The sequence below is a fragment of the Penicillium brevicompactum genome (assembly GCF_028827555.1).
Source record: "Penicillium brevicompactum strain IBT 35665 chromosome Unknown utg000006l_segment0_segment0, whole genome shotgun sequence".
NCBI classification, from domain to species: Eukaryota; Fungi; Ascomycota; class Eurotiomycetes; order Eurotiales; family Aspergillaceae; genus Penicillium; species Penicillium brevicompactum.
In genome coordinates, this window is record NW_026623209.1 from 4,765,978 (window position 1) to 4,783,508 (window position 17,531).

The 17,531-nt window shown below is 49.5% G+C and overlaps 8 protein-coding genes across 8 annotated transcripts; 6 read left to right on the forward strand and 2 right to left on the reverse strand.

The window, feature by feature from the left end:
- Window positions 1-384: 384 nt before the first annotated feature.
- On the reverse strand, window positions 385-1,360 carry N7506_010021 (uncharacterized protein; the record flags this gene model as incomplete). Its single annotated transcript, XM_056959314.1, has 2 exons — window positions 385-1,218; window positions 1,244-1,360. 2 exons carry the CDS (start codon window positions 1,358-1,360, stop codon window positions 385-387), a joined length of 951 nt encoding a protein of 316 aa, XP_056808704.1.
- Window positions 1,361-5,340: 3,980 nt separating this feature from the next.
- N7506_010022 (uncharacterized protein) lies at window positions 5,341-6,399 on the forward strand (the record flags this gene model as incomplete). The annotated part of the gene is made up of 1 exon (XM_056959315.1): window positions 5,341-6,399. The coding sequence occupies one exon, from the start codon at window positions 5,341-5,343 to the stop codon at window positions 6,397-6,399; it is 1,059 nt and encodes a 352-aa protein (XP_056808705.1).
- Window positions 6,400-6,710: 311 nt separating this feature from the next.
- Window positions 6,711-8,160, reverse strand: N7506_010023 (Gfo/Idh/MocA family protein; the record flags this gene model as incomplete). The annotated part of the gene is made up of 5 exons (XM_056959316.1): window positions 6,711-6,975; window positions 7,031-7,121; window positions 7,177-7,875; window positions 7,925-8,087; window positions 8,137-8,160. 5 exons carry the CDS (start codon window positions 8,158-8,160, stop codon window positions 6,711-6,713), a joined length of 1,242 nt encoding a protein of 413 aa, XP_056808706.1.
- A 520-nt stretch (window positions 8,161-8,680) lies between these two features.
- Window positions 8,681-9,688, forward strand: N7506_010024 (dihydrodipicolinate synthase family protein; the record flags this gene model as incomplete). Its single annotated transcript, XM_056959317.1, has 1 exon — window positions 8,681-9,688. The coding sequence occupies one exon, from the start codon at window positions 8,681-8,683 to the stop codon at window positions 9,686-9,688; it is 1,008 nt and encodes a 335-aa protein (XP_056808707.1).
- Window positions 9,689-10,633: 945 nt separating this feature from the next.
- N7506_010025 (NAD(P)-dependent alcohol dehydrogenase) lies at window positions 10,634-11,931 on the forward strand (the record flags this gene model as incomplete). Its single annotated transcript, XM_056959318.1, has 5 exons — window positions 10,634-10,708; window positions 10,768-10,795; window positions 10,849-10,908; window positions 10,958-10,999; window positions 11,054-11,931. 5 exons carry the CDS (start codon window positions 10,634-10,636, stop codon window positions 11,929-11,931), a joined length of 1,083 nt encoding a protein of 360 aa, XP_056808708.1.
- An 815-nt stretch (window positions 11,932-12,746) lies between these two features.
- Window positions 12,747-14,957, forward strand: N7506_010026 (F-box/WD repeat-containing protein; the record flags this gene model as incomplete). Its single annotated transcript, XM_056959319.1, has 3 exons — window positions 12,747-13,524; window positions 13,575-13,917; window positions 13,970-14,957. 3 exons carry the CDS (start codon window positions 12,747-12,749, stop codon window positions 14,955-14,957), a joined length of 2,109 nt encoding a protein of 702 aa, XP_056808709.1.
- A 701-nt stretch (window positions 14,958-15,658) lies between these two features.
- Window positions 15,659-15,910, forward strand: N7506_010027 (uncharacterized protein; the record flags this gene model as incomplete). Its single annotated transcript, XM_056959320.1, has 1 exon — window positions 15,659-15,910. The coding sequence occupies one exon, from the start codon at window positions 15,659-15,661 to the stop codon at window positions 15,908-15,910; it is 252 nt and encodes an 83-aa protein (XP_056808710.1).
- Window positions 15,911-16,252: 342 nt separating this feature from the next.
- On the forward strand, window positions 16,253-17,246 carry eb1 (microtubule-binding protein BIM1; the record flags this gene model as incomplete). Its single annotated transcript, XM_056959321.1, has 5 exons — window positions 16,253-16,287; window positions 16,386-16,420; window positions 16,512-16,589; window positions 16,645-17,123; window positions 17,184-17,246. 5 exons carry the CDS (start codon window positions 16,253-16,255, stop codon window positions 17,244-17,246), a joined length of 690 nt encoding a protein of 229 aa, XP_056808711.1.
- Window positions 17,247-17,531: the final 285 nt, after the last annotated feature.

The following is a 17,531-nucleotide window of genomic DNA, read 5'->3' on the forward strand; positions in this document are numbered from 1 at the left end:
GAGATTAACTTGATTTGAATCTCCACGTTCATGCTGAACGTAAGGCACTGTGGACTTCATGAACACACAGCTACTTCGACAAGACGACAACCGCTCGGACGCAACCAACCCATGGGAAAGATATTCCAAATCTTCCCTGAGCAACCTTGGAATCTTTCAATCGGCCTTTGGGATAATCATTTGAACCCCTGGAAATTTGAGTGAACAAGGTAGAAGGTAAACACTAGCTTTTGGTACTTAACATTGATTATAGATTGTGAGAATATCGTAATTTTTCAATGAAACGCCTGTCAAAATGAAATCAAAAAAGCAGCGCAAAACGGGGGAATAAAAATGAGACATGAACCGACCAAACTCAAACATAAGTAGAAGAAATTAAAGAGATTAGCCCACGGGCCTGTAGGGTCTATATCGCAGGTCCTCTCTCTGATTCTCCTCTGGAACTTCTGCAGTGACAGGCAATTCAGAGTAGTTCATGTTCGGCGATGTAGGCTTCGAGTACATATTGCTCGTTGAGCCAGGCAGCTCCTGGACGTTCCCAGGATCAGGGCCCGGCTTTGGATGGTAGAAATCAGCGGGCAATTCGAAAGCCATAGTTTTTCCGGTCTCTGGTGAATATTTCGGCGGCAACGAGTATCTCTGCGACCCAGTAGGCACCGAATCCGTCGGCGATCTAGGCTCATAGTACGACGAAGCCGAAGACATCTGATCCGAGTATCTCCGCGACCGTGTCGAGTACGAAGGTCGCAACGGCTGTCTGCTTCGATCGGCCGGGTTATACGTCTTCAACTTCCCATCTTCCATCATCGCCTCCAAGATCCCTGCATCAAGCAGCTCGGCCTTCTTAATCAGACGATCGACCAGCACCTTCGACGCAGCCTTCAGCTGACCCTTGACAAACGATATCAGCGTACGGTTACACTCGATCTCAATATCCTCGCGCAGATAGAGTCCGTTCTGCGGGGCGCCGTCGGAGCGACGCTCCCATGACTCGGGAGGCTCGTCGGGCTGGTTTCCTCCTATGCGCCACTTGCTTTGGAGATCGATACCCATGGGTGCATACATGTGAGTCTGCAGTCCCCAGGAGACATTGTTGAAGCAGCCTTTGAAGCTGATTTTGCCGGAGCCCATCCTGCCCAGGCCGGGGACATATTGGACTCGTTCGGTGATCTCATACCACGTGGAGTAATATTCATCTGCAACAGCGTTGCGGGGGGGCTCTGATTGGTTGGTGGCAGAGGACCAGTGGGTTTAGTGTGATTATCTCGCTGTGGCTGTGGAGGATGTCGAGGGCCAGTTGGCGGGGCACACAGGAGGGGATGGGTGTGATGTTGGTATATACTTCTTTCCGGCGCATCATTGTGAGAGAAGTCTCGTTTGGTGAATCCTTGGAATATGCTTGCACAGATGAGAAAGAAGCAACTTGGAAGTGGAGTTTAAGGCAGAATCATAATGGTCGGGCTCATATTCACCTGCTTACTATTTAGGTTACCATCAGCCAGTGGGGGCTGTAACACTTCGAGGTTGGTAAACAATTTGAATGACACCAAGTCTGACCAATTTGACAAATTTGACTTGAGGCTGAGGCTGACAAAGGTATAGGTCATAGAAGAAAAATGAATACGAAATACTTTAGAGTGATTTAATAAGCTACATAAAGTACAAAGTACTAAGTACAGCAGGCAACATTTTACGAGAATCTGACCGCATTTCATGCCAAGAACTGGTCTCAAACTCTCTTGATAGCCTTAAGGCTGGAACGTACGGTAGATCCTTACAACACTTATTCCAGGCTAGTATATGCTGGCGATCTTAAATTGCTCTCGAAATATGAGCGGTGAGCTTCTGCAGGGTTCGTCAGGTCGAGCCCTGGTTTGAAGGGAAATCAATAGCTGAGATTTATATGACTGATCATAAATGACCGAGAGCGAATGTGCAGGCTCAGGTGTACTTCCTCTAGTCTTCATTCACCTGCCAGTACGGAGTATTGCGACAAGAATGACCTCGGGAGGTTACCCTTCGGTCTTTCCCGAGGTCACACTTATACTCAAATATATGCATCATGTATGCCCAGGCAGATAGTTCTGTCCCCGGAGATTTGCCTATACTATGTGTTGGCTTCAATCATTTGAGGCGTGCTGGTATCCTCTTCTTTTTTTTTTAAAAAAAATACAAGTTCCGGTGAAACAAAGCCGTGAGATCTTTGGAAACCACCGAGGTCCCCTATTTGTGAAATAAAACAAAATTTTTTACATACTGAAAATCAAAAATTCCACTAGCAGTCTACCCTGCCTTCTGTCCAGCTCTAGTGCACTCAATACAGGCTTGCTCTTCTTTCAATAACTCGAGACAGGAAGGAGAACGGACGCAAAAAGAAAGGTTTTTTCCCATACTACAGCCCCGAAGCCTGGGAAGTGATGACCCTGGTAGTTGTTTGCAAAGCGTTTCTTTTGATACAATCATTATTCCCGTCGATATATTGCCATTTGGGAAGCTGGAGTCGGTAAAAAAAAGGTCAGATGATGCTCTAGTTTTCAGGGCAGAAGACTCACTCGGAACAAAGTCTTCGAATCATTTGGCGATAGCACTGTGCAATAATATCGAAGCCCCAAATCCTTGAGTTATGCTGCTTGAATGGGTCAGTGGGGATGCAACATTCAGTGAGCACGTGGCAAACTGACTGTTCCTCTTGTCTCGCATTAATCAAGCCGCTCTGGACACCTGCGCATGAGATGTTGCGACATCTCATCTGTAATGGATATCAATATGCAAGAAGACGTGAATGTATCATCTCGACTGAGCATCATCTGAATTGGCCCAATTATCTGTTTTGATGCGACAACTTCAGAGATGTCCTTGGATTCTAGTATGAAAACACGATTGTTAAGGAAATCTATCGTCATCAGAATCTGGTGATTTTGGGGAAACATTCAACGTACTCTGTCCTGCTGCGTAGGGCTTTTCTTCTCGGTCAGAGAAAAGATTAACGGCTGGCGGCTCGACTCTCCGATCCAATGCTTCTGATGGAAATGATTCGTTCCTCGGTGTGTTGGCAGAATTACCATTTCTCGGCTGGACAGTTGAAAATGGCTGTACTTTGCTGGAGGTAGAGCAATCTCCAATTGGCTGTTCTCGGACTTCCGCGGTGTGTCTGCTGGTGCCGATATACCCTAGAGTGATATTTGTTGAGCTTCAGCTTCAGCTATGGATTAGGGAGGTCTTACCTGATCTGGAGTATTTTTGTGCAAGGATCCGTAGAAAGCGTGATCCAAACTGTCTCTTATTTTCCTTGAGATTCTTTGGAAGATTCAGTCGATCGGCCTTTTTCAAGTTTGCGATTGCGGTTTTTCCGATTCCAAGTACACTGGCAACCACAAGTTCATCGTCGTCCAGCTGCAGTAGAAAATGACGAAATTTGTCTCGTCTTTCAGCAGATCTGGATTCGCCAGATGAATCGACTTCATGTATAATGTCAAATGCCTCTTTTACTCGCTTGGCCTCATGAGGCTTTACACATTCCTCGATAGACAGGCCACCACGCTGATCCAACTCAATCTTTTTGATATATGACACAATATTTCCATACGCCTTCTCGGGCGGAAGGGAGTGTATTCTTCTTCTGTTCGCCGCCATGGATTTGCTCTCTCAATTTCAGGGCATAAAGTCATAAGCAAAGGACAATACAGCAACCTGGAGGAAATATGCTGGTTTTAGGATGGGCTTTCCATGGCTCTTTTCATGAAACACATGGAAAAACCAGTGATAATTCAGTGGTTTTCCAGTGAAAGAACAGTTTGTTTCCAGTGTGATGTTGCCTGGCGCTAATTTGCGGCCACTTGCTCTCCTGTTGATTCACTCTCAGACACCACACGATTCGACAAAACACGATCGAGCGATCCGTTGCGGCGCATCTATGTACTTTAGCTCTGAAGATAATAGGACTGGATGATGCCAGGTCATAGAAGTCATTGCTGAAACTTTCATCCGGGATGAGGCGGAGGTCCAACTGCGGTTAGGATAATTCATACCAACGCCAGAGGGCGAAGCAGGCCTTGAAACGTGTCAAATATCTTAATCTTGCAACGAGAACCAACCTTCTGTTGCATCGTGTGTCTAAGAATGATCAACAAAGCTCGGGTGAGGCAAGTATGTGTGTCAGTTTTGCGACGACTCCCACCCAACGGGACCCAGGCGCTAGGAATGTGTTGGCAATGGGACAACCGCCCTGTAATTGACCTGAGATGGTTGGATGTTGGCACTTGGTCTTATGGATTGATCATCGTTGAGCCTGATGGACCAAGGGAAGTAAGCGAGGCCCAAGCCTCGAAGAAGTTCTATGAAGACAGCCTGGTTCCCAAGTGTATTCTAATCAGCACCATTCCATCTTGAAATCCAACCCCAAACAGAACTTCAATTCTCCACATCCTATTCTCTAGTTAGTTGGCCAGTGGTGAATCTACCTGAGTAAGCCCATTTGCTGACATGAACCAGTATCCATCACCGGCATCATGTGTCTACGTGGTATGAACAAAATCAGACATCTCTGCGGACACGTTATCGATTCACCCGGGAGTTTGGTTCCCAAAAATGGTTGCAATGGCTGTGGCACGATTGTCGAAACCACTTGGCTCGGCGAGACAAGAAGAAGAGACCCATGTCCCGACTGTATCGCCAATGGTTCTTGGGTCCAGGTCAACGGGAAGTGGGAAGAAGTCAAAGGCTAGTCGATGGTCTGTGGGGATCTACTTGCGTTTGAATAGGACTGATTTTCAACATTTTGAGATTCGGGGTTGGATGTTTGTTTGCTTTTTGTTTGAGACTTCAGTCTGAGTTTGCTCTAGGGCTTTCACTTGTTACAGATAATTAGTCTGCACTAAATTGGTATCATTGCAAGTCAATTCTGGCTTGTAATTGCAGAATATAAAAGAGACAGTTTGATCAGATAATTATATCTCGATCAGGTGCTCATTCGTAGGCTTCAGAGTCATCACGTCGGTGCTGCCTTCAGGCTGACTAGGTTGTAGGAGCTAAATTACGTATGTCTGATCCACTCGGAAGCTTCAAAATATTGCAATGAATAATGAATATGAAATTATTAATTTGTCCATTTGGCACTTAGGCGCAGTGTGGTGATTTGGTACACTTATAGCACTCACCTGGGGAGCTGGGCATATGATTGATGTGCGTTGTAAAGCTGAGAGTGATAAATAGGCGCGCAGCCCCCGGGCCTTGCCTTCTTTCTTCTTTTTGCACTCCCGCTCTTTCCAAACACTTCCAACGATACTCTTTAATCTACACAGTGACACTTCTAAGGTTCTCACTTTCATTGATTTATTCAATATGAATAATATTCCAGACAAGTTTCCCAATTTGCATTGGGTCTGGACTGGAAGTATTGGGTTCGTCTACGAAGTCCACCCGGGCATCGTGGCCAAGATTTTGCGCCTTGATGAAGAGGGAGAAAAGCAATTCAACAAAGAGCAATTTTCGAAAGAGCTGGCAATATATCAAAAATTGTCACACTACGAGCTTTGTCCATTCATCGTTCAGTGCTACCATCTTACCGACAACGGCATCTTCCTCGAGTACATGAGAGATACATCACTGAGTTTTCGAATCCAGCTCCATCAAATCACACTTGAGGGCACTTCTATGGTGATAGGATTGAAGAAACTTGAGCCTCTTCCACTCCGACTAGAATGGATGGACCATCTCACTCAAGCGGTCGCCTTTTTGGAATCAGTCAATCTGGCCCATAGCGACCTAAGGCCCGAAAATGTCCTACTTGATCGCAATCAACTGAAACTATGTGACTTTGATTACGCGGGATCAATAGGCACGGAGCTGGAGGTAATCACGGAGCCGTATGGGAGATATCTCAATATCACCGAGGTGGACCAGGGTGAACCAGGGACTCCGGGTCTTCGCGGTGCTCGCACAGAGCAGTTTGCGCTCGGCTCCATGTTCTACTTCATAAATCATGGCTTCGAGGTGTACGGAGAGAGGTGGCTCACTGAGAACCATAGCAAGCACAACATTGCGGTAATTGATCGATTAAAACACATGGTGTTTCCTGAATTGAGTGATTCTGCCGTCGACGATATCATCGACAAATGCTGGCACAACAATTATACCAAGATCGCGGACTTGGCTGCACAAATCGCGACTCTTCGACTTGATGGGACTGCCGAGGTGTCGGCATCCAATGTTACCAACATAGGGTCCAATGACTCTGGCAGTGATGCAGTTGGTCAGATTCAGTCGGCGAAGGATGATTTTCTTTTGAAAAAGCAACTTTGTCAGGACATGGTCAGCAGCCGATTTCTCAGTGTGCTCTCCTCGGATAAGCCCGACAAACTTGGATTCAGATGTGAGTTTTATAGATACATCTCCCAGTGAGTCCGAAATATTGAAATTGGCTTCGTGATATTCAATGTGAGACACCTGGAAAACCTAAGAACGCCTCAAAAGGAGCCCTGGAGATAGCACACTATCTTAGGCTATTGCAATAGTCGTATTTTGAGCTTTTTGTTTTCTCAAGCCCTGGAGTTAAAGGGATGTTTCCCAGATCTACATGTGCAACTTCCAAGATTTATCTTGCTACTCGAATGATATGCATGGCAATATTAAACCTAGTCCTTAGAATCAGAAGATACAAATGAGCATCACGGGCTATATGGAGTACATAGAATGCCTTCAACATGTTAAGTTTACTTCAATTCCCACTTGTCTCCCTCAGAGGTGATTTCCACAGGACGTCTCTCGTCAAGAGACTTGCGACCAGCGTCCAAGATAGCTGTAGTGGCAATCGTGTTCCGCAGAGTGGGTAGAGGGCGAGCATCGAGTTGATCAAGAGTCACCCGTCCCTCGTTGACGGCAGTCACGGCATCGATGAACTTCTCGAAACTGATGTAGCCGTAGCCAGTCTGTCCGCTGAAGTTTCCTTCCTCATCAGGGGCGTAGCGCATGTAGAATCTAAATTCATGGTCAGCATTTCGAATTGCAGAAGGGTCTGATCGAGAATTCTTACGGGTTGAAGTGAATGAGTCCCTGGTCATCCCCAGTAACTTCGTAACCACGCTTGGCCTGGTTCACACGGATCTCACCGTTGGCGGCCATGTCTGTATACATGTCAGTGATCGTATCAAGTAACTCCAGAGCCCGATGAATACGTACAGTGGAAGTACTGGTTTGAGTGAACGCCTGCGTTCTGAGGGGCCGTCCAGCTAGCGGTGTAAACACCAGTGGCGATCTTTGAGGGATCGTCTCGGCGACGCCACTCTACCAGAAGAGTGATGGTATCCTCGGTCTCGGGCACACATCCCAGAGCCGCAGCGGTACCCTGAGATGCAGTCGCTGTGACGCGCACAGGCTTGTAGTCGGGGACCATGCTCTCGCAGACATCGATGTGGTGGGAGTTCAGATAGTAAGAGATATCTGAATCACGGCCGGCCCAGGCCTTGAAGGTCTCGAGCTGGCTTTTCGGCTGGCTCATATAACTGTAGAAATAATTGAAGTCACCGAGGGTCTTGGCTTTGGCGCGCGCATCAGAGTACGCGGGGTCAAATCGCTTGTGGTGCTCGATGAAGACGAATACGCCGTGCTTGCGAGCAGCCTCGACTAGAGAGAGGTGGTCTCCGAGGCGCTGGGTTGCGGGCTTGGTAATAAGCACATGGTGGCCACGCTCAATGGCGTATAGAGCAATGGGATAGTGGGTTGAATCGGGAGTGAAGATTGTGATGGCAGATCCGCGGGGCAGAGCGTCGATTGCGGTCTTGTAGGCGTCCGGGTCGGTTTGATCATCTGCTGGGAACGAGGCGAAAGAGGTATCAAGGTTGTTGTAGACTTGTGAGATGTTGCGGTGCAGGTGGTCGCCTGGTCTCTTGGTTAGGGCTTTGCTTTCGGTCCGTGACGCTAAACTTACGAATTCCGGGGAACTTCTTGCCGGACACGCCGACCATGCTCAGATCACCAACCTTGCCTCGTCGGCGGAGGTCAAAGAGGGACAGGCCTACTACACCCACCTTCTTGTCTGATCCGGACGCACCACCGCCAACAAAGCCGGTGGTGTATTCGCCGGTGCCGACCTGCCCGATTGTTAGCTTGTCGCATGCGGGGGAGGGAGCTTTCTCTTACCATCAAAACGCTAGGAGGAGCCATGGTGTATAATTGATTTCCGAAAATCTGGGGAAGAAGAGAAGTTTAAGAAGGAAAACAGAAAACAGCGCACTTTAGTTGCTGGAGATAATTCTTCCGGCGTTTGAAGTCCCAACATTGCAAAGTCAATAGCCGTATCTTATCGTCGCCCTGGGGGTGTTTTTGTTCGTCTTCGATCGCTTTTGCTCAGGAACATCTCGGTCAAATTACCCTTGACCACTTGTCACAGCTATATCCATATTTCCGGAGATTTCTCTTTTCTTTTCATCTTCAATTCATGAGCTGCGACCTCATTGCGCTTGTCGTCACCCGTTCTACCCCTCATGTCCCCCACACTCTGCGCGCATCTTCTGATTGGTGGAATGGGATTCTCCGCCATACAACGTGCCTCGGGGCAATCGCCGACGTGGGGGACTGGGAGAATGATAGACCGAGTGTCATTGGGGAAGTTGATGGTTATATCTGCTGTATGCCCCTCTTGGAATCTGCGTCGTTATTCCATCTTGACTATCAAATCCACATCATGCCTCTCACCACACTCCGCCCCGGCGTCTATGCGCCAACAATGACCTTCTTCGATGCCCAAACCGAAGAACTTGACATTGCCGCTATCCGTCGTCATGCCGTCCGCCTAGCCAAGGCGGGCCTCGTCGGTCTTGTCACTATGGGCTCAAACGGTGAGGCCGTTCATCTCACCCGCGAAGAGCGCAAGACCGTCACTCGCGAGACCCGTTCCGCTCTCGATGAAGCCGGCTTCTCCGATGTTCCCGTCATTGCCGGTGCAAGCGAGAACAGCATCCGTGGTACTATTGATCTGTGCAAGGAGGTCTTCGAATCTGGCGGCGAATACGCCCTCATCGTGCCTCCCAGCTACTACCGTGCCGCAGTCGGAAACGACGAGACCCTGTACGAGTACTTCACTGCCGTCGCCGATGGCTCACCCATTCCTCTTATCCTGTACAACTACCCCGGTGCCGTTGCCGGTATCGATATGGACTCCGATCTTATCATTCGCATCTCCGAACACCCCAACATTGTTGGCACAAAATTCACATGTGCCAACACCGGCAAGTTGACTCGTGTCGCTGCTGCCCTTGGTGCCGTGACTCCTCCTTCTCCTCTGGCCCCCGCTCAGCGCACTGCCACTGTCTCCAAGCCCGATGCTAAGCACCCCTACATTGCCTTCGGTGGTATTGCCGACTTCAGTCTTCAGACTCTTGTCTCTGGTGGCTCTGCCATCCTCGCCGGTGGTGCCAATGTTCTCCCCCGCCTTTGCGTGCGCATCTTCACTCTCTGGTCCGAGGGCCGTCTTGTCGAGGCCATCGAGGCACAGCAGCAGCTCAGTGCCGCCGATTGGGTCCTTACCAAGGCCGCTATCCCCGGTACCAAGGGTGCTATCCAATCATACTATGGATACGGAGGCTTCCCTCGTCGGCCTCTCAGCCGTCTTACTGATGCTCAGTACCAGACTATTGCCGATAAAATTAAGCCCGCGATGGATGTGGAGCTCTCTCTTCCCGATGTGGCATGATAGATTGATATCTGCGGTTAGCGCTTTTCAAAACCACGTAAATAATGTGCAAAGTATATATCATGTTTTACGATCTTAAATCTCCATCCATTTCAAGGTTGTCAATGTTCAAATTTGCTTAGATCATTAGCATATAGTTCCAAGGTTCCAAGGTTAAAATAGTTAGTGAGTAAAGTTTGGATACTTCCAAGTTCCAACCTTGGAATGTTCCCGAGGTTCTAAGGTGAATCCAGGGCTCTCAGTTTTACAGATCATTGTATGATGCGAGTAGTTCCAAGGTTCAGTGCCCGCTTCCCCATGTTTGTTAGACTTTCTGAGAAACGTGCTCCGTACCTGATCGCGAAACAGTTTCAAGGTTCAGGCATCAAGGCAGAAATGTCAGTTAGCCCCACCGTGACAGGCGTCCTCTGATTGGTGGAAGAATCCCAAGTCGGAGTTGATACGAGGCCATAGATCAGCTGTTATGCCTTTTTTTTTCAATTGAGACGTCAATGAGACATTCTAGATAACCCCACGCTGCCCAGGCTCTTGACCCTACCAAGTCTCGTATCTGAGTTTCGCACGAGACCCCCAGCTTCTCATACTGCGTTCTGATTCCTGGCCTTTATGTTTATCACTTGGCCGGTGGATCCACGGGACAATGTCCGATTGTGGGGAAGTCAACGAGTACAGTATTGTAGTACCAAGATGAATTGAGATGCTATCCCGCGTAGACGAGAGAAGACTTTTCGCGATCCGTGCCCAGGTGCTTGCTGGAACTATTCGGAATCTCGGGGTAGTGATATATCCCCTCCACCCCACTCGTCGTGTCCTGGCTTTTACTTTTTTTTTTCCATTCTACTTCCAAGCTGTGTTTACCTGATTTACTCTTCTGTCCCTCGATAGTAGAGATCTCCGTTCAAGACATCAAGACCAAGGACTTATCAATTGCTCACTTCTGTCACAATGCCCTATCCCGAAGAGGCAGAGGGTTTCCAGGTCGACGGACCTGCGACCTTCACCCAGTTTCACAAGCGCTTTGTGAGTGCTTTTATTTGGTATCCTGAGTGGAGCTGTGCTAACAGGGATGACGCATGTAGTTCAAGCTGAAGCCTTTTGGTGACTATGGTGAATCGTGGCAATCGTACAGCATTGATCCTTCTATCTCTGACCATGTATAGATGTCGACGTCAAGATCGAAGCCTGCGGCGTGTGTGGAAGCGACGTGCACACTATCAGCGGTAAGTCAACCTGCCAGGACATCAGATCGGAGCTGACAATGTCCAACAGGAGGATGGGGTGACCAGAAGTTCCCTCTTTGCGTGGGCCACGGTACGTGAACACAACAAAACCAAATACTCAAATTCTCACTAACAACCGCATCAGAGATCATTGGTCGAGCAGTCCGTGTCGGCCCCAAGGTCACACTGATCAAAGAAGGCGAGCGAGTCGGAGTCGGCGCCCAGTCCTACTCCTGCGGCGAATGCAAGCAATGCCGCAACGACAATGAGACATACTGCCAGGTACAGATGATGGACACCTACGGCTCGGAGTGGCCCGAGACCGGCATCGTCAGCCAGGGCGGATACTCCTCGCATGTGCGGACGCACGAGCACTGGGTCTTCCCGATCCCCGACGCACTGGAGAGCAACACCGTTGCCCCGATGTTGTGCGCCGGCCTGACTGCCTACTCGCCCCTGGTGCGCAACGGTGCGGGGCCAGGCAAGAAGGTTGGGATTGTGGGGCTGGGTGGCATTGGTCACTTTGGAGTGATGTTTGCTAAGGCGCTGGGAGCGGAGACATGGGCTATTTCGCGGTCGCGCGCGAAGGAGGCGGATGCTTTCAAGCTCGGTGCGGATGGTTACATTGCTACTGCTGAGGAGGGCTGGGAGAAGGAACATCTTTATTCGTTTGATTTGATTATTAACTGCGCCAACTCGTCTGAGGGCTTCGATCTTGCGCGCTATCTGTCTTTGATGGATGTTCATGGTCGTTGGGTTAGTGTTGGTCTGCCTGAGGAGGAAGGTCAGGTCATCAAGGCTCAGAACTTGATTTCTAATGGTGTTCTCATTGGCGCGAGTCACTTGGGTAGTCGTCGTGAGATGCTTGAGATGTTGCAGCTGGCTGCGGATCGGGGACTCAAGGGATGGGTTGAGGAGATTGCCATTGGCGAAGAAGGGCTTAAGGAGGCGATGGAGCGCATGCAGAAGGGTGATGTCCACTACCGATTCACTTTGACTGGCTATGAAAAGATCTTTGGATAGATAGGTGTTTGACTTAGTACGGGGCGTGCATGGTGGAGTTGACAAACAAAAGACAGGGGGGGTTGGAGTTGGGAATTAGGGGGTGTTTAGAATATCCAATGAAGTTTTAGAGATCTTTTATGTACTAAAACACATCGTATGATCCAATTAAAGATAAGATTCTATATACGGAGGTGAGCGAACAGTGTGAAATCAACTTAGAGACACCTCGTATAGACATCACTCCATAGTTAACCCCTATACGTTAAATACTTGTAGCCGCGGCGTCATCTTAGTCATGTGCCGATCAAGCGGTCTGTAGGAAACAAAAAGAAAAAAGCGAAGAAAACCCAAGGAAAAGCCTAAGGAAAAAGTGCGTTTGCCACCCCAAAATGTTCGGTACTCCTACTTTAATCCGCGGTTGGCTACCGTGGCGATCGAAGTATCGGTACTCCGCATTCCACTGATTTGCCCCCGTCGATTTTTGGGGGCCCTCAGACCTCATTTGGACCTCCGCCCTTTTTTTATCTCTCCCTTGCGCCTGTCTCTCACTCTTCTTTCCTTTTAATTCTACTGCTCAATACGGAGTATCTCATTCTTTATACTCTTTTTTCTTTATCTGCTTGGGTCCTCGGAGTTCAACGGTCGTTGGCAGCTACATCTTAATCGATATCACAAAGAGCTCCAAGATCACCATTGCATTGGGCAACAACATTTGGACTGGGTTCAGAAAAAAAGGCGTTGTCATTCTCTACACCGGTCTCCAGCACTTACCTGTGACGACTCTTACACCTACTCTATAATTCATCATCGACACACGATTTACAATTTTGGCCATGTCGCCCCGCGAGAACGGCGCCGCCATCCCCACTCGTCGACGTCCCTCATTGTCGTTCCGATCGCACCCACGAAACCCACCTCATTCCTCCCCGATATCGAAAGATTCCGCTTGTGCCTTCGAGGCATTCCAAGAGCCGCTCCTGACAGAGCTGTGCCAGGAAGACCATGCACCGGCTGTAGAGGAGATGGATCCATTCCCAAACGCCGTGCCTCGGCGTCGCGGTGCGAAGAGTTTCTCAACTCTGAAACACCCTATGGATGGATTGGTAGCTCTCGGACGCCGCTGGTCGGTCAGTCTTCGCCACAAGTCTTCCAAGCAGAACATCGCCGAGAACGCCTCGGCTGGTGACGAAGACCGACAGACCCACCACGTTCCGAGCCAACCAAAGCACAAGCGCATGGCCTCGGGCAGCTGGGATTCCCGGTCAACCAAGATTGATTGGCAGGGCTGCGTCAACAGACGCCCTTCTTTGAACAGCGTGTCCGCGCTGCAGGGCTTCTATGCCCCCACTGCATCAATCCGAGCTCCCATCCCTGGTCGGGGACAAGAGCCTCCCGTAGTGCCGAACCATGTATTCTCTGGAGCTGCAGCGCGCGCTGCAGCTGCGGCACAGAATGAACAGATGGAAATGACACGAATGGCAAAGGCGGAGCGCGAGTCGAGCAAAATCCTTGAAATGAGGATCCCGCAGGACTCCGAGAGTGGTATCGGTATCGATCTGCGTGATAGATCCGAGGTATCAGACGCAGCTTTGTCTGGCCTCGCACGACTAGGTAAGCATTGGTCCGGTGAAGGTACAATTTGTTCTGACTAACCTCCTTAGATCCGGTCGCTCTCCTCCCTACTGAAATTTCGGCACACATTCTTTCTTACCTGGATCCTGCCTCGCTTCTCAATTCAGAACTGGTCTCTCGCGCCTGGCTTCAGGCGTCTTCTTCTCATGTTTGGAAGTATGTTTTCCGTGGCGCTTATGAGCAACGGCCGCCAAGCGAGACGAACACCAAATTGAAACAGTCATCTGGTCTGGGAAAGAATATTCCAAACCAGGACTGGAAGAAGATGTACTTTGTCCGACGCGCTCTTGACGAGCGCTGGAAGAACGGGAAAGCTGCAGCCATCTACCTCCAAGGCCACGAGGACAGTGTATATTGCTCCCAATTTGACGAGTATGTTGTGGCACGCTTCAATTCACAAGAGACCAAACTAACATTCGCGCAGGAAAAAAATAATCACTGGCTCCCGTGATCGCACCATTCGTGTTTGGGATGCTCAGTACCCGTGGGCATGTCAGAAGATCATTGGCCCCTCGAGCAGCCAGAGCTCCTCCCGCCGTGGTGGTCCAGTGAACAGTCCAACTTCCCAAGCCACGGGGAGTCCCCCTTTCATGACCATCACTCCACCATGGCCTACGGCGGCCGAGAAGGAGGAACTCTCCTCCCCTGTAGAGGAAGACTCTATTTACCACAGCGCGTCAATTTTGTGTCTGCAATTTGACGACGAAATCATGGTCACTGGGTCTTCTGACTACACCTGCATTGTATACGATATTAAAAACGACTATCAGCCAATCCGCCGTCTCGTCGGCCACCAAGCCGGTGTGCTTGATGTGTGCTTCGATGATAGATACATTGTCTCATGTTCCAAGGACGCGACTATCTGCGTGTGGGATCGCCAGACAGGCGAGCTCCTGCGGACGCTCACTGGTCACCTGGGTCCCGTCAACGCTGTCCAGCTACGCGGCGACCTGATTGTCTCAGCGAGCGGCGATGGCGTTGCCAAGATGTGGAACGTGGTCTCCGGCCAATGCGTCAAGCAATTCGTTAGCAAACGCCATGGTCTTGCATGTGTTGAATTCAGCGACGATGGCCGGACCATCCTTACTGGCGGCAACGATCATATAATTTATCAATTTGACGCTAATACGGGCGAGCTCGTCAATGAGCTCACCGGCCACAGTGGCTTGATTCGCTCGCTGCATCTTGACAGTTCGAACAAGCGCATTGTCAGTGGCAGCTATGACATGAGCGTCAAGGTGTTTGACCGTGACTCGGGTAATTTGTCCATCAACTTCCCTGGCTGGACCACAAGCTGGATGTTGAGTGTGCAGTCTGACTACAGGCGCATCGTGGCTACCAGCCAAGACTCGAGAACAGTCATCATAGACTTTGGATATGGTCTAGACGGGGTTGAACTTTTAGAGGAGTGATTTATATGCATCTTTCTATATATGTTTTGTTTTGTTTTCCAGCGATCTTTTGGCAGGGCTTTTACATGGGACTTATACGGGGCTTGGCTTCTACTACTCTTTACATCCCCGCGGTCATGTGAGGTTAGACTCTGAAATGGGTGCAAAATCAAACGGGACGGATACGTTGACAGGATAGACTCTTGCTGTGCATTTTGATATACAAAATTTCAGTCTTTTCCGTTGGTTTGACAAACATACTCTTGTTTCAGTTTGATATTGATTTCCTAAAGGGCTGAGCTACACATAGTCATAGATTCACCTGGGAACATACTGCAAATCAGTCCTGTTGGCCAAAAAGTTGGAATCGTTAGTATTCTCTTTGTTGTTCAGGTCAAAGAAGAATAGATACTTGCAAATTTAAGATTGAAAGTGACGGTTGACTGGCTCCAGAGCTTAGCTTCATTCTGGTCTTAACAGCATCACGACACAATACATGGCTAATACGTAATTTGAATCCTCCAAACTCTAAGTAGGGAGACCTTGGAATTGAAGCAATTTGGAGTGATATTGATTTGTTCTCGTTCTCAAACGCCCGTTGTCAAAGGCCATCGTGCCTTAGGCAGAAATTTCTATATAAGCGGGTCTTTCCCTCCGGATAATCTTTTCTCCCGTATAATCAATTTTCCGGCTCTCATCCTCAATTTCCTGCCACATTCATGATGGCGGTGAAGATGGCGGTGATCAAAGCGGTCGGCCGGCATAATGGCGATAACGAACTGCATGGATTGACCTCCGACGTCGAAATCAGATGGATCGGATTGATACGTACGACTGACGCGCCGCAAGCCCCACGACCCGAAAATCGACGTTACGCGACGAACTCATGTGACCAATGGCACTATCTATGTGACAGCTCGAGTGAGAAATTGACACCTGAGGCAAAAGGCTCCGCTTATCTAAGCGAACCGTGATTCGCCGGCGAAAGTGGGCTAGTGGCAGCGTGATCCGTGGGATTTAGCATCAAAACAATCCCTCTGCTCTTTCCCATCAACACACAGGCAGCGACTGACGAGCAGTGCTGATCTTGAGGTGCAATATCTCCATCAATCTCTTCTTCCGATTAGCGCTTATCTTAACCTCTTTTACACCTTCAGCGTTTCCATTGACTATTATTTTACCCCACCATTATGGGTGAATCCAGGTTGGGCTTTTCTCCTATTCCGCATCTTCTTGCGACGCAATGGTCCGGCTGACGTTTTTCTTCGACTCGAAATAGACAAGAATTGCTGGCATGGCTTAACAACCTGCTTCAGCTGAACCTTACCAAGATTGAGCAGTGCGGAACTGGGTATGGACGATCGACATTCTTTGGCTCTCTGCCCGCAACCCGCGGGGCTGGCTGTCTCATAGATCGCATGGCTAACGTGTCAATCCTTCTGTGTTTAGTGCCGCACTCTGCCAAGTCTTCGATTCGATCTTCAGTATGTGACAACCCGCGAAACAATTTGAAAATGAGAGGCGTGCTTGCGCTTGGTTGCAGGATGGAACTGACCAGGGTTATTCTTTGTTTAGTGGATGTTCCCATGTCCCGAGTCAAGTTCAATGTGAACACTGAATATGCCTACCTTCAGAACTTCAAGGTTCTTCAGAGTATGTCAACCCGACAGTCCGCCAATGGACCCCTTTAACATATTCGACTTTGCAGATGTCTTCGCGCGCCACCAGGTCAACAAGCCTATCCCCGTCCAGTCCCTCACCAAGTGCCGCATGCAGGATAACCTTGAATTCATCCAGTGGGTGAAGAAGTACTGGGACCAGCACTACCCCGGTGGTGAATACGACTCCGTGGGCCGTCGCAAGGCGTCCGGCGCTCCCGCCTCCGTCGGTGCGGCTCCTACCTCTCGCGCTCCCTCCGCTGGAAGCGCCCGCCGTGGCGTGACCCCTACCACTGCGACTCGTCCCCGTGTCGCTGCTCCCAGCGCCGCAGCCACCTCTGCCCTGACCCAAGAGATCGCGACCCAGAAGGAGGCCATTGCTGGACTGGAGAAGGAGCGCGACTTCTACTTCGCCAAGCTCCGTGACATCGAATTGCTCTTGCAAACTGCCATCGAGGCCGATCCCGAGATCGAGAAGGAAGAGGATACCCTTGTCAAGCACATCCAGGGAATTCTGTACTCAACCGAGGTTCGTTCCCATTCTGATTAACCGTGGATTCGCACGACTGATACTGATACCTTTCCCCAGGATGGCTTTGAGATCCCTGCTGAGGGAGAGGAGGTTGTGGCCGATGAACTCGAGACTTTCTAAGCGTGATGAGTTCTGGAAATCATTGACCCGTTAACAAATACCCCGTCTCCTTAAGCTCTGTGTTCAGTCAAATGCGAACCTACATATGGAGTGAATGCACACAATTCAAAACGTACCGAGCATACAATCTCAGATTAGACTTAAGAATGGAGAATGGATCGGCAGGTCTTAGTACAACGGCATGTCATGACCAGGTGGAGTCCACGAGAGGCACATTCCGAGTCCCGTGGAGCTGGAACCGAACCTTGGAACCTTGGAACCTTCCAAAGGTTGGACCGCAAAGTA